This window comes from Delphinus delphis, chromosome 10 (assembly GCF_949987515.2).
Source record: "Delphinus delphis chromosome 10, mDelDel1.2, whole genome shotgun sequence".
Taxonomy (NCBI): Eukaryota; Metazoa; Chordata; class Mammalia; order Artiodactyla; family Delphinidae; genus Delphinus; species Delphinus delphis.
Window position 1 is genome coordinate 96,123,483 of NC_082692.2, and position 14,388 is coordinate 96,137,870.

The 14,388-nt window shown below is 37.4% G+C and overlaps 1 protein-coding gene across 1 annotated transcript in view; it reads right to left on the bottom strand.

Annotated features, from left to right (window-relative positions):
• Nucleotides 1-14,388, bottom strand: part of RAD18 (RAD18 E3 ubiquitin protein ligase) — a 113,365-nt gene that overhangs the window by 44,653 nt on the left and 54,324 nt on the right. Inside the window, exons 8-9 of the mRNA XM_060022964.1 lie at nt 10,514-10,590; nt 9,149-9,209 (exon numbers count right to left, since the gene is read on the bottom strand). Coding sequence (XP_059878947.1) covers nt 9,149-9,209; nt 10,514-10,590 — 138 coding nt within the window. The remainder of the gene's footprint in view (nt 1-9,148; nt 9,210-10,513; nt 10,591-14,388) is intronic.

A 14,388-nucleotide genomic window follows, 5' to 3' on the forward strand; every position in this document is an offset into this window, starting at 1 on the left:
AATAAAATAAATAAATTTATAAAAAATAAATAAATAAAAATCTAGATGTAGACATATGCTTTCACTTCTGCTGGGTAAATAGCTAGGAGTAGAATTACTGGTAGGTAGGTTTATGTTTCCATTTATAACAGACTACTAAACTGTTTATCTAAGTGGCTGCATCATATTGCATTCTCACCAGCAATGTATATAAGAGTTCCATTAGCTCTACATCCTGGCCAACACTTGGGATTATCCTTTCTTTCTTTCTTTTTTCTTTTTTGCCATTAAAATAACCATATCTTTTCATGTGGTTATTTGGTATTTGAGTATCTCCTTCTCTGAAGATGTTTAAATATCTGCGCTTTTAAAAAATACATCCTAGGACTTATTGAATTTTAAGAGTTCTTTATATAATACAGATACTAGCACTTTGTCAAATATAAATTTTACAATATTTTCTCACAATCTGTGACTTGCTTTTTCATTTTCGTATTTCTCTCTTTTTTTTTTTTTTTTTGCCGCACCATGCTGCATGTGGGATCTTAGTTTCCCTACCAGGAATCGAACCCACGCCCCCTGCAGTGGAAACATGGAGTCTTAACAACTGGACCGCCAGGTAAGTCCCTTCATATTTGTCTTCTGAAGTGTAAAAGCTTTTGTTTTAATGAAATATAATTTATCACTTTTTTCTTTTTCTTTTACGATTCATACTACTTGTGAAAGATGATCATGTCAACTGTGAAGAAAAAGTCTTATTTCTTCCTTTCAAATCTGAATATTACTTCTCTTTCTTGCCTTATCACACTGGCAAGGACCGACGGTACAATGCTGAACAAAAGTGGTAAGAATAGACTTCTCTACCCTGTTCCTAGTCAGAAGAGAAGCACTCAATATTTTACCATTAAATATGATGTTAGTTGTAGGTTTTTCAGATATCCTATACCAGAACAGTCCCCAACCTGTTTGCACCAGGGACTGATTTCATGGAAGACAAGTTTTCCACAGACCGGGGTTGGACGATGGTTCAGGCGGTAATGGGGGCAACGGGGAGCGGCAGATGAAGCTTCACTCGCTCGCCTGCCGCTCACCTCCTGCTGTGCGGCCCGGTTCCTAACAGGCCGTGGACTGGTACCGGTCCACAGCCCAGGGGTTGGGGATCCCTGCTATACCAGATTAAAAAAATTCTCATTTAGTGAGAGTTTTTATTACTAATGGGTGTTCAACTTTGACATATACTTATTCTGCATCTACCTATAAAATTATAGTGGTTTTTTTTCCACTCTGTTAATACACTGAATTATACTGGTTAATTTTCTAACATTAAACCAATCTTGCATTCTTAGGATAAATTCCACTTGGTTATAATGCATTATCCTTTTTATGTTGTGCTGGATTTGATTTACTAAAATATTGTTAAGAATTTTTGCATCTATGTTCATGAGGAATATTGGTCAGAACTTTTTATTATACTATCCTTGTCTGGTTTTAACTTTCATGGAAACTTTAGCTTCATAAAATGAGGTAGGAAGTATTCCTTCCTTTTCAATTTTTTAGAAAAAATTTTGTAGAATTGGTATTATTTCCTTCCTTATGTGTTTCATAGAATTCACACCAGCGATGCCAACTGGATCTGGAGTTTTCTTCCTGGGGATGCAAATTCAATTCATTTACTAGATATAGGGCTATTCAACCTTATCTATTTCTTCTTGAGTAAGGTTTGGTAATTTGTGTCTTTCAAGAAACTTGTCCATTTCATGTATGTTTCCACACTGACTGGCATGAAGTTATTCATAATATTCCCTTACTGTGCTTTAATATCAATAGGATACTTAGTAATTCTCCCTCTTTTATTCCTGATATTGGCAATTTGTGCTTTCTCTCTTTTTGTCCTAATCAGGCTTGCTAGAGGGTTCCCAATTTTGTTGACCTTTACAAACAGCTTGTGGTTTCATAGATTTTCTCTGTTATTTTTCTGTCTTCAATTTCACTGATTTCTGCTCTTCACTGTTACTTTCCATCTGCTTACTTAGGATGGAATTTGCCCTTCTTTTCCTAGTTTCTTAAGATGAAAGCACAGATAACAAATTTAAAACCTCTTCTCTTTTCTAATATAAGCTTTTAATGCTACACATTTCCTTCTAAGCATTGCTTTAGCTGCAACACACATTGCTATGATGTCCTTTCATTCAGTTCAATTTATTCCCTAATCTGCATTTACCTCAGCCAGAATATTTTTCAATTCAAGTATGTATGTCATCTAAGGAATTCCATTTGTTTTTTTTGTTTTTGTTTTCGTTTTATGGCCACACTGTGCGCCTTCTGGGATCTAGTTCCCCAACCAGGGATCAAACCCGGGTCAGTGAAAGCGAGGACTCCTAACCACTGCACTGCCAGGGAACTCCCTTTTTGGTCTTTTTTTAATACTGTCCATTTCTCAACTCAGCATGACCCTCCCTCATTCTTCCTTCTTCTAAAGAACATATTTGTAAATGTTGTTTAAACAGTTTTATCTACTAGTTTCATCGTGTCTGTCATTGCTGGGTCTGGTTCTATTAATTGATTTTTCTCTTTTCTAGGATGTTATTTTTTTGCTTCTTTGAATTCCTGGTAATTTCAATAGGATATTGTTAATTTTATATTGTTGTACCTATTTAGTGATTATTTTGAGGTTCCCCCACCTGGGACCTTAAAGCTGCCTGCAAGCTGCTGGACCTGTAGAGCTCACCATCTTATTTGTTTTCTTTCTCTCAGGGGAAACAGTCCTGTGCTACCTTTTTCCAATATCTGAAAATCTACTGATTTATATATTTCATCTGGTTTTCTAGCTTTTAAGGGAGAAAAGTAAATACAGTCTGTTATTCCATCTGGGCTAGGAGTAGAAATCTCCATTTACTTTGATTTTTCTGTGCTGGGAAAGTTATCTTTTTACCAAAATATGCCATTTATGATTTATGTTAATATAATGAACTTATTGTTGTTTTTAAATAAGTTAATAAATATTTTTGAAATTTCTCGGTTTTAATTTTTCTTAGACCCATGTGTTATTTGGAAGTGTATTATTTAGTTTCCAAATATTGGTGATCTTCCAGAGGGCTTTGTGAACAGACTTTGTGCACTGAATGAACTCACAAGGTGACCTTCTGCAGACCCCAGGGGTTCTCTCTTCAGTGCAACTTTCTCTTCTCCGCACTCTGTCTTGCAAACTTCAGCTCCTTCAGTTTCTCTGGTCTTTCTTTCTCCTTAACTCAGAGCCCCCCAAGCTCTGCCTAGGATCTCCCTGCCCGACACGGAGCCTAGAAACTCTATTATAGGGCTCGTATAATAAATTTTTCCATCTCTCAGAGATTCCTGTCCTTTGTTACCTAATGTCTAACGTCTTGAAAACTATTTCATATGTTTTGTCCATTTACAGTGGTTGTTTGTTGTTTTTTGGGGGGGGGGCGGGGGGGTTGTTATCAGGTCCCAGTTATTCTGTCTTGGCCAGAAGCAGAAGTCCCCCAAGCTTTAATCTGTAATATGATACATATCAACAACTATAACCCACACAAATGAAAGCTCTTTGGTGCCCTAGACAAGTTTTAAGAGTGTACAGAGGCTTAGAGAACTGAGAACTGTTGCTCTAAACGTTGGGGTGCCCCAGGGCTTAGCCTTAGGCTCTGTTCCCCACAGACCTCTTCTCCCAGCTAATTGTATCTAAGTATACAATTTTAAAGCACATGTCTTTTTAGTTAGATAGATTCATCCATTCATGCCTAATTCTCTTTTCCACTTGGATATCCACTAAAACCCAAAACTTAACACAGACAAAATAGGAATTTTGATTCCATTTCCCCATCCACAATCCTCACCCTGGTCTCCATCTCAGTAAATGGCATCATCACTTCTCCAGGTGCTTGAACCAAAAATGCAGGGGTCATTCTTGATTCCTCTTTTATTCACCCCCTATATTAAATTCATCAGCAAGTACTATTGGTTCTACTTTGAAAGTTTACCTTGAATTGTGTATTTTACTTCTGCTACCACTCTAGAAATGCCACATCCCTGACCTAATTTACTAAAATGGCCTCACTTCATTCAGGTCTCTTCTCAAACATCACATCACCCTTCTTAAAGGAGCCCTTCTGGTCAAGCAGCTCCATCACTTTCTATCCCTACCTTAAGTCTCTTCCTAGCATGTATCACTATCTGACACATCTTACTCGTTTGTTTACTGTCTGACTATTCCCAATACAGTGTAAGCTCCATGTGGGCAGAGACTTGGTCTGTTTCTTTAATGTTATATTCCCAATACCTAGAATACTGTCTGGGTGATCCATAAATATTGCCTGAGTGAAGAGCCTTTCGGTTAGTTTTCTTACTATTTCTTGCCACCTTACAATTTATTCTGTATTCAGCAGATGCCATCTTTTTAGACATAAATAAAATCATATTACTTGTCTTTCTAAACTCTCCAATGACTTCCCACGGCAGGAAGAATAAAGCCCAGTACACTCTTACAAGGTCTTTCCTTCCGGGACCTGGCCCTGCCTCCCTGTACACCACTCTTCCGCTTCGCTCACTACACTCCACTCACACCCGCCGACGCTGTGTCTACCTCAGCACCTCTGCCCCTGACGCTCCCTCTGCCTGCAATACTCTTCCTCCGGCTCTGTGAATGGCTGCCTTTATTCTCATTTCGATTTTTTTTTTTTTTTGTCTGCGCCTGACCGGGGATCAAACCGAAGCCCCCTGCATCAGGAGCACGGAGTCTTAACCACTGCACCACCAGGGAAGTTCCGCTAGCAATATTGTTTTGTTTTGTTTTTTTGTAATTTTACGTCATTTTTTATTTATTTAATTTTATTTTTTGGCTGTGTTGGGTCTTCGTTTCTGCATGAGGGCTTTCTCTAGTTGCGGCAAGCAGGGGCCACTCTTCATCGCGGTGCGTGGGCCTCTCACTGTCGCAGCCTCTCCTGTTGCAGAGCACAAGCTCCAGATGCGCAGGCTCAGTAGTTGTGGCTCACAGGCCTAGCTGCTCCGCGGCATGTGGGATCTTCCGAGACCAGGGCTCAAACCCGTGTCCCCTGCATTGGCAGGCAGATTCTCAACCACTGTGCCACCAGCGAAGCCCATTTCGATTTTTTCTTTTACTTATGACTCATCTCAAATGTCAACTCCTCAAGAAAAACCTTTTCTTGACTACATTATCTAATGCCCCCATAATTTCTATAAATTACTCTGCTTTATTTTCTTTATAGCATCTGCCACCTAAAATTGTTATAATCATCTGCTGATTTACTGTTATTTATCTGTCTGCTATTAGAATATAAGCTCCATGATGAGAAATTTATGTATCTTGCTCACTGCTCTATACTCACTACCTAGAAGAACAGCTAGCACATAGTAGATGCTCAATAAACATTTACTGAATTAGTGAACAACCAAATTAAAAAAACAAAGGAACATATTAAGCTAAAATGCCTTGCCTACTTAACAGGACTAAGCTGGTGCTCTCAGGAAAAGTTACAGGAGGTAATCCCGGGGTGTTCACTGGAGGTTTGTCTTTTTTTTCTTGGCAGGGTATAAAACTATATTTTACCAAGGTGAAGAGCGTGAAGATCCCCAAAATATGTCTGTCATGGCAGTTAGGCAAGTAGAGTAACTTCCTTCAGGCTAAGATTCTGCCTCTTACTGGAGCAATTCAGTCTTAATTAAGAAGACCTACCAAAAGCATTTGCAACCTGAAACCCGCAGGTAACTCAATAAACTCATTTGATTCAACTCTGTATCAAATACACTTTACAGATCTGCAACTAAGCCTCAAATTGATTTCACTGTTTCTCTCCTCTTCTAAAAGAGGGACTCGTGAAGATAAATCTATCCAAAAGACTGCTAAAGAAAGTAAGAAAGATATATCATCACAAAACTACCGAAGTAACTCATTCATAAAATTAAGCTTTTTTTTAAGCAAGATAACCTGAAAGTAAAGCTTAGCGCACCCCCACCCCCACTCAAAAGAAGTTCTCAACATACAAGCTATTCACTCAGATTCAAAGCACGCTACAGTGCAAAGGGCTTCAAATTGAGCATGGGATGAATGTGGGTTTAATTTCCAGTCCTGCTTTTTACCAGCTATGTGGACAATTTATCTAAGCCAAATAATAAATCAATAGTAAAAGTAATATTTCCAGCTATGTATGGACTCAAAAAGTATTCCTCCATATACCCTTTTTTTCCCCAAGAGACTTGCCTGGAAAAATGTATTCCACCAAAACAAGGAAAAAGAAGAGGCAGATTTGGATCCTGAAATAGGTGAACTGACACAGGAGGGAGGAGAGAATACCCAGAAGGCTGGTGAAAGGAAATTCCAGGGTAGGTATGAAGGAGGCCCAAAGCACAGTCACAGTGCCTGGAAAAGGGCTGGGGGCTGCTTCAGGTAAGAGGTTCTGGAGAAAATAGTGAGTTGATAAACAATCTATGAGTTTCAATGTAAACAGAAAGTCACTGACATTTCTCATGGAAAGTTTACAGATAAATTAATATCAGATAAATAGAAAACTAAGCAAATAAAATTACTAATTATAGGGAAAACAGAATGTTTTCCTAAAAGGAATTACAACTGTAAGGGAAGAAAAATAATCTCCCTTCTAACCTTCTTAGTTCTTAGCTGGGGCTTTATAACAAAAGACAAATTTACATGAGAAAAACAAACAGATGTTTTTTAACATGTATACCTCATGTATATATGGAAGATACCCAGAGAAAAATAAGTAACTCTAAGCCACTTGGAGGTGACTTAGAACACTGGCTTAAATACCATCTTCAGCTAGATTAAAAAAAAAAAAAAGAAAGGTGTGTGGGAGGCCAGTTATGGGGAGATGGCCAGGAAAAACACAGTAAACAAGAGTGAAGTCTGCTATGCTGATTTAAGTCAGAGCCTTCTCTGTCAACAGGAAGACTAACTTACTTCTAGGGATAGAGAGGGGAGGAGGGACAGACACCTTTGTAATTGTGTCCTACACTTAGGCAAATGGCGGAAGGCAGAGAGCTTTCCTTTCTGCTGCTTCTCAATTGCCTTCTGCTCAAAGCAACATGTCATGGTGGCATATTCTTGGGTGGTGGCATACTCTGACACACTTCATAACCATAGTATTGTATGCTGCCTGGTTCAAACTGTATACAATGTCTCTAACTAATACTGACCTTATAAAAAATTATGACAATATTCAGAAATTGGGAGGGAGGAGAAGGTAAGAGTCAGGATGTACAAAAGAGCTAAATTTTCATTTTTCAAATTAGGACTTCAACCAATTGTTAACATGGAAAACTGAAACACTTCAAGAAATAACAGAAAGAATAATCTTTTATAAACATGAAGGTAATTACTAAAACAAAAGCCAAAAGATTTGACAGTTGTTAATTCTAGGAAATGAAGATGGAGACAAGGAGGTGGCGAGGAGTCAGAGTTTTTAATAAGCCTTAGAGAAATGTGCTTAAAAACCACATACATGGGCTTCCCTGGTGGCGCAGTGGTTGAGAATCCGCCTGCCAATGCAGGAGACACGGGTTCGAGCCCTGGTCCGGGAAGATCCCACAAGCCACGGAGCAACTAAGCCCGTGCACCACAACTACTGAGCCTGCACTCTAGAGCCCGCGAGCCACAACTACTGAGCCCATGCGCCACAACTACTGAAGCCCACGTGCCTACAGCCCGTGCTCCACAACAAGAGAAGCCACCAAAATGAGAAGGCCGTGCACCGCAACGAAGAGTAGCCCCTGCTCTCCTCAACCAGAGAAAGCCTGCGTTCAGCAACAAAGACCCCACACAGCCAAAAAGTAAATTAAAAAAATTAAAAACTCACGTACATTAAAACATTAATAAAAAGGTTTAAAAAACAGAAGAACCATCAATGGTATATTTAGATCCTGATACTAAATCAAACTGTAACTACACTATAATGTTAATAACAAGTGCTTGAGCTTTAGCAAGTGCCCAAAAGGTTTAAAAAAACAAAGTATATAGCAAGGTTTATTTTAGAGCTAAGTGAATTAATTTAACATGTTGACCTATTTAGTAAAATTAAAGTTTTTAAAGATATTTAAATGGTGGGCAATAGATATTTGTATATTTTCTTGCCTATATCTAACCCACGTTTTCTTTAGTGTAGCGTAATTGTTAGACACCATCCTTTAGTGATTTAAATTATTTTTGTTCCATGCAAATTTTCTGGTTTCCTTGTTGTTACAGGCCTTAGTTTTGCCACTTCAGTGATCATCTGATATCCTCTAGCTCCTGTATCAAGAAAAATTACTTTGGCTTCCCAAAGGTTGATCAAAGAGGATCAATCACATCTGTCTATCTTTAGAGCACCAGCGCTGTAACTTTTGTGGTTCAGCCTCTGGTCCGTGAATCCTCCAGCCTCCTTTCCCTACTCCGAGAAGGCTCGGGCCATCACAACTACATCTAGTGCCTGTGTACTTCATCCTCCCGCCCCACACAGATCACAGCTGTATCTGCCCCTTCAAAGCTTAAGTGAAAAAAGAAAACATAATTCTTTTGGCACAACTAAGGCATATCATGTGTGGAATATTCATTCAGCAAATATTAACTATCTACTGTTTGCCAGGCACTTAAATTTAAATTTAAACTAAAAACCAACCAACCAGCCAAAGAATAAGCAGCTATCTAATTGACAAAACAGTAACGTGCTAGCACTGGGAAAGATACATATAAAGGTCATTTAAGGAAAATGAAGCGATAAATTTGGGAAGCTGGTAATAATGAATAAAATGAAAACTATCTTCAGCATAAATATGCAAGCTACAGAGTGCTGAAATTCTTTACATAAATACTGTCACTGGCCTGAGGACAGGATGGCAAGTCAGGAATGTTTCCATTTTAATCCCATTTAATCCCATCTCTTCTCACAGAGATGCTTTGAGAGCAACTAATTAGTAGTTGCAAAGTGCTTAGTGATAAGCTCAAAGTAGAATGTTAGTCACAAATCAAAGACCACACACATAGTTACAAAAAAAGGTCACCATCTTGAGTAAACACTCAACCAAAATTCAGTCTCTTAAGTAATATTAACAAGAAAGTTTGTATTAAACATTAATATAAAAATACTTAAGATGAAAAACTGTAACCCAAGTTCTTTGTAAACAAAGAAAATATTACATAACTTACGATAGTTACTGTGAATTTCATCTATTTCCTTTTCTGTTTGGTCCTTTGTAAAAACCATTATCTAAAAAATCCAAAAATTCTTAATTAAAAATTACCAAAAATGACAAAAATTAGAAATTAGTACTATAAACTTTAAGATCTCAAATGGAGATGTTTAAAATAGAGGAAAATAATCTCTCATGTCTGTTTTATATAGACTTAGGAAGATTAACTCCTGTTTACTTCTCTTGAATATTGTAATTAACATACATTTTACTCATTACTTTTTTTCATCAGTAGAAAATGCAACACTGATTCCATTAGAATTTATGAAGTATTAAGACAACAATCAATTAAGCTTCCTACTTTCAATATTTAATTTTCCACATTCATTACTACAATAGGTAACATAAAACTACAAGACTGAAGAGACATTTAGCAGATCATTAACAAGGCAGATCTTCTTGTTTGTCTTCTACCTTTTCCAGCCTAACTTTTCCAAGTCTACACAAAGGTATACAGAGAAAATGCAATAATACAAGACTTCACGTGTGAAATTTCTAATTCACTTTTTAAAATTTTAGACTTAAAAGATCTGAAATGTACTTACACGGTTCATTATAGTCTTATAGTTAGCACACAGGTAATAGTAAAGTCAATGAAAATCTCATTTTTTTCTACTATCTGATTATAAACTTACTTCCCTAAGGTTGTTGCTTTCCTTACAAACACATTACCGATGGTCTAGGAAAAAAGTCTACTTGGGAGAGCCCAAAACACTTCCTCTAGTGTCAAAGGACACAATGGCTATTTTCTTCTTTGGTATCCTTTCCTCAAGTTTTGGACCATCAAGCTAGAGGAAGGCAATAGTGAAGAAATTTAGGTCTCTGATTCCCTCAGTAAGCTCAACAGATGCTCAATCCTCATCAACTCTTAAAATTACTTAATTTCACCATCAGTATAACCATAGAATCGCAGAATGCCAGAGCTAAAAGGGGATCTTAGAGATTATAATAGTTAACCCCCTGAGTTTTACAGATGAAGATCTTAAGGGCCACAGAGGTTAAATGTTGAAGAACTTATTAAATGCAACCACCAGAAAAAGGACCAATACCAAGGTTACCTTATGTACGGGCACATGCTTTTTTCCATAAAACTGTAATTCATCAATAAACTCTACTTTGGATTGATCTTGTGCCAGAAGACTTCTAAATATGATAAAAATGCTAAAATGAGCTGCAAGTAAATCATAATACATTAAATGGAAATGTGTTCTAGTACATTTCCCACTGAACAGATTTAACACTGGTTTGCTTTAATTTGTAGGGTATTCGACTTTTCCTTCCTTCATTTCTACCGAGATACTGAAAAAGACCATCAACATACGCTTTCGTTGAGTTTACTAGCTTCAAGACGCATCCTAGTCTTCTCCATATTTTCAATTTCTTGAACTATTTCAGCAGCTGTTAAAATAAGGGCATATAGCCAATATTAATTACATGGTGTTGTTCAATGTACCCTGGTTATATAAACTCTTAACACTGAAGCTGGACGATGGGTATACATGAACTCCCTGTCCTGTCTTTGTAATTTTTCTGTAAGTCTAAAGTCATTTCAAAATAAAAGGGTTAAAAAAAAATAACAGAGTTAAAACACTTAACTTTTACACATGCAATTACAGTTTAAAATATAACTGGAAGAGTACAGCAAAGTCATTTTGCTCTTTCCTTTGAGGATATAGGTATAAACAAGAGTTCCAATGGAATATGAAAATTAATGTTAGAGTGAATTCTATTCTTAGGGGATATCCACTGAAACTCCAATGTACAAAATGTTACAACAGTCTACTTTGCAAGGAAAGACAAAGGTCTATGAATACTAGGGGGTAGATGGCCTTGACTCCAGAATTTTTGTCAGTAGGTGTATTTACCAATCACATACATCAAAGAGATCTGAAATATACTCCATCTCATATATAAATACCTTTGAATGCAAATAGCATGAAATTTGCCAATGCTATCCTTCTGCCTACTAGGCCAACATATTAAGACTAAAATACACATATAGTATAGGGAGAAAAAACTACAATCCCTTACACACATTTATACATAAAAAGATACTATATCTAGAATTTGCTTCAAAATAATCCACGAAGGGATGTAAATGACAGACAACAGGCGATTAGGCATGAGTTGACAACTGTTTGAGTCAGGTAACAGGTAAACAGGGGAAATCACCATATTCTTCACCGTAAGAACTGAAATTCTATAGAACTTACAAATAATCTCTATTAAAAAGTTTTTTACAAAACTGAAAGTCCTCGAGAGGATCATTTAAGAATGCAATTACCTCATTTCAAAGTTTGTTTTTCAAGCACTGAGAGGTACCTCTTGCCTCCCTAATATCATAAGACCAGTAGAAACAATGTAAACAATCTCTCCCTCTGTGAATCATGGTATAACAGGAAAGCAAAGGGACCACTTGCATTCTACCCAATCCACTAACCCAAGTATCACTCAAGTTAGAGAACATCTGGCATACTCTCTTCTAAGGTATTAAGGAAACTGTACTAGGATTAGATGCAATTTAGGGGCTTAAATCTTTCGGAGAGACTTCTGATTCTGTTTGTGATGTAAAGAGCTGGATATAGTGTCATTCTCACCCTAACAATGAGAAAAGGCTGGATAACCTATAAAACTGTAACTTTACTCGAATCCAACAGAACTAACGTCACAGGGAAACCAACTAGCCTGAAATCTAAGGAAAGTCATGTGCCTTAGAGAAGAGAGGGGTCATGAGTACTGGTTGACATAAGAAAACAAGGATTATCCTACCGCTGGGTAAGAAGATTTCAGATAAACTTTTTTTTTTTGGCTGCACAGCAAGGCATGCGAGATCTTAGTTCCCAGACCAGGGATCGAACCCGCAGTGGAAGCACATAGTCTTAACCACTGGACCGCCAGGAAAGTCCCTCAGATAAACTTTTTGATAAATTGCAAAAGGCCAAGGGTGAACCACCATGAAAATATAAAAATCCTGGGAATCTTAGACACAAGGGGACTCACACCCATTCCAAGGTTTTCTATAGACCTTACTGGATACTCTCAAGAACTACTGGGGGAAGGATGAGAAATTAGAAAAAGTATCCCTCCGGATACAGGCTTGGGAAAGAACAGCCCCCAGTGCAGGAAGGACATGAAGCCCCATCAGATCTTTAACCCTAGGAAACAAAAGCATTAAGCCACTGAGGGAAGGTCAGCAAAACTGAAGTCCCCAGAGCACAGGTAAACAGAGAAAAAGTAAACAAACAAAACCCTCTACTCCGGCAGAGGGGTCAGGAAACTGCCCTGGGCCCAGACCACTAGAGGACCCTTGCCACCTGGGGAGGCAAAGGATCACTGAGAGAGACCCACCTGTGAGATCCAGAATCAAGGGCCTGCCTAAGACAGAGGCTAAGCTAGAATAACAGAGAACAACCTCATGTTCCCTACCACGGAGCCAGGACACTCCAAGTGACAGGTAACTGTCATCAGCCACTGGGAGAGAAGTGAGCATGGAAAGACTCCTTAAGGCACAGGTTCACAGGGAAAACCTAAGTGCGAGTGATACAGGTACATTTTAAAAACAAACAAACAAACTTCTGGTAGCTCAGGCACCGACCTAAAAAGCACAAGGGATATGAAAGTGGTGGTCAACCGAGGACAACCACAGCAACAACAAAATCCAAACCAATCAACCACACACAGTGAAGTCCTAGCAGAAGAGGAGACAAGTCCATTTTTTAGTCATTCATACTATTTACTTCAGCATTTAGAGTCTCATGTATTAAGTCTGGTTTTCAACCAAAACTTACAAGATATATGAACAAGCAGGCAAACAAACAACAATAACAAAATCAAACTCAGATATCAGTTGCCCAGATGTTACAACTACCAGACATGGAATTTAAAATAACTACGATTAATATGCTACATCTAGTGGAAAAGATGAACAACATGCAGGAACAGATGGGGCATTTCACGAGAGAGATGAAATCATCAAGAAGACTAAAACAGAAATGTTAGAAATAAAAAAACATTAGCAGAGATAACTTGACCCAGCTAAGGAAAGAATAGGTGAACTTAAAAATGGGATCGATGGTATTACCCAAACAGAAATAGAGAAAAAGGGGGGAAAAAACCACAAAAAAACCAGAATAGAGCAACTAAGAGCTGTGAGACAATATCAAAAGCCCTAACATACACGTAATAGAAATCCCAGAAGAAGAAAAAAGGGAGAGAAAATATTTGAAGATCTAATGGCCAGAATTTACTAAATATAATGAAAGATGTCAAACCACAAATGCAAGCAGCTTGAAGAATATCAAGCAGAACAAATAACAAAACAAAAACGCAATAATATACCTACACATAGACACACAAAGAAAATCTTGAAGCCAGTGAGAAAAAGGGGTATACCACACCAATAAAAGTCATGTATTACGTCATACTGCTCATCAAAACTATTCAATCCAGAAGACAACAGAATGAAGAATTTAAAGTGTTGGGGAAAAAACCTACCAACCCAGAATTCTATATCAAGGGCAATATTTTTCAAAAGTGAAAGAGAAATGAAGACTTTCTGAGACAAACAAAAACTGACAGAATATATTATTAGCAGATCTGTACCAAAAAAAGTGTTAAAGGAATTTCTTCAAGCAAAAGAAATTTAAAACCAGAAATTCATCTCTATAAGAAGAAACAAAGTGTTAGAAATGGTAAAAATGAAGGTAAATATGAAATATACTTTTCTTATTTTTAACTACTATAAAAGATAATTGTCTGTTTAAAGGAAAAACGATAGCAATGCATTGTGTTAACAGCATGACAACAACAGCACAAAGAATTAGGGACTGGGAGTAAACTGTTGTATAAGGTTCTTATACTACAAGCAAAGCAGTTTATTATCTGAAGGTAGACTGTGACTAATTAAAGGTGTATACTGTAAACCCTAAGGCAAACACTAAAATTTTGAAAAAGAGGTACAATAGTAAGTCAATAGTAGAAATGAAATATAATTTTTTAAATACTCAATTAATCCAAGATATTTTAAAAAAAAAAGGATAGAAGGAACAAAAAGCAGATGGAACAAACAAAACAACTAGCAAGATGCTAAGTCGAAAGCCAACTACATCAAATGTAAATGGTCTAAAGGCACTAATAAGAGCCAGAGAATGCAGACTGGATTAAACAAGAAAAGCCAAACAATATACTGTCAACAAA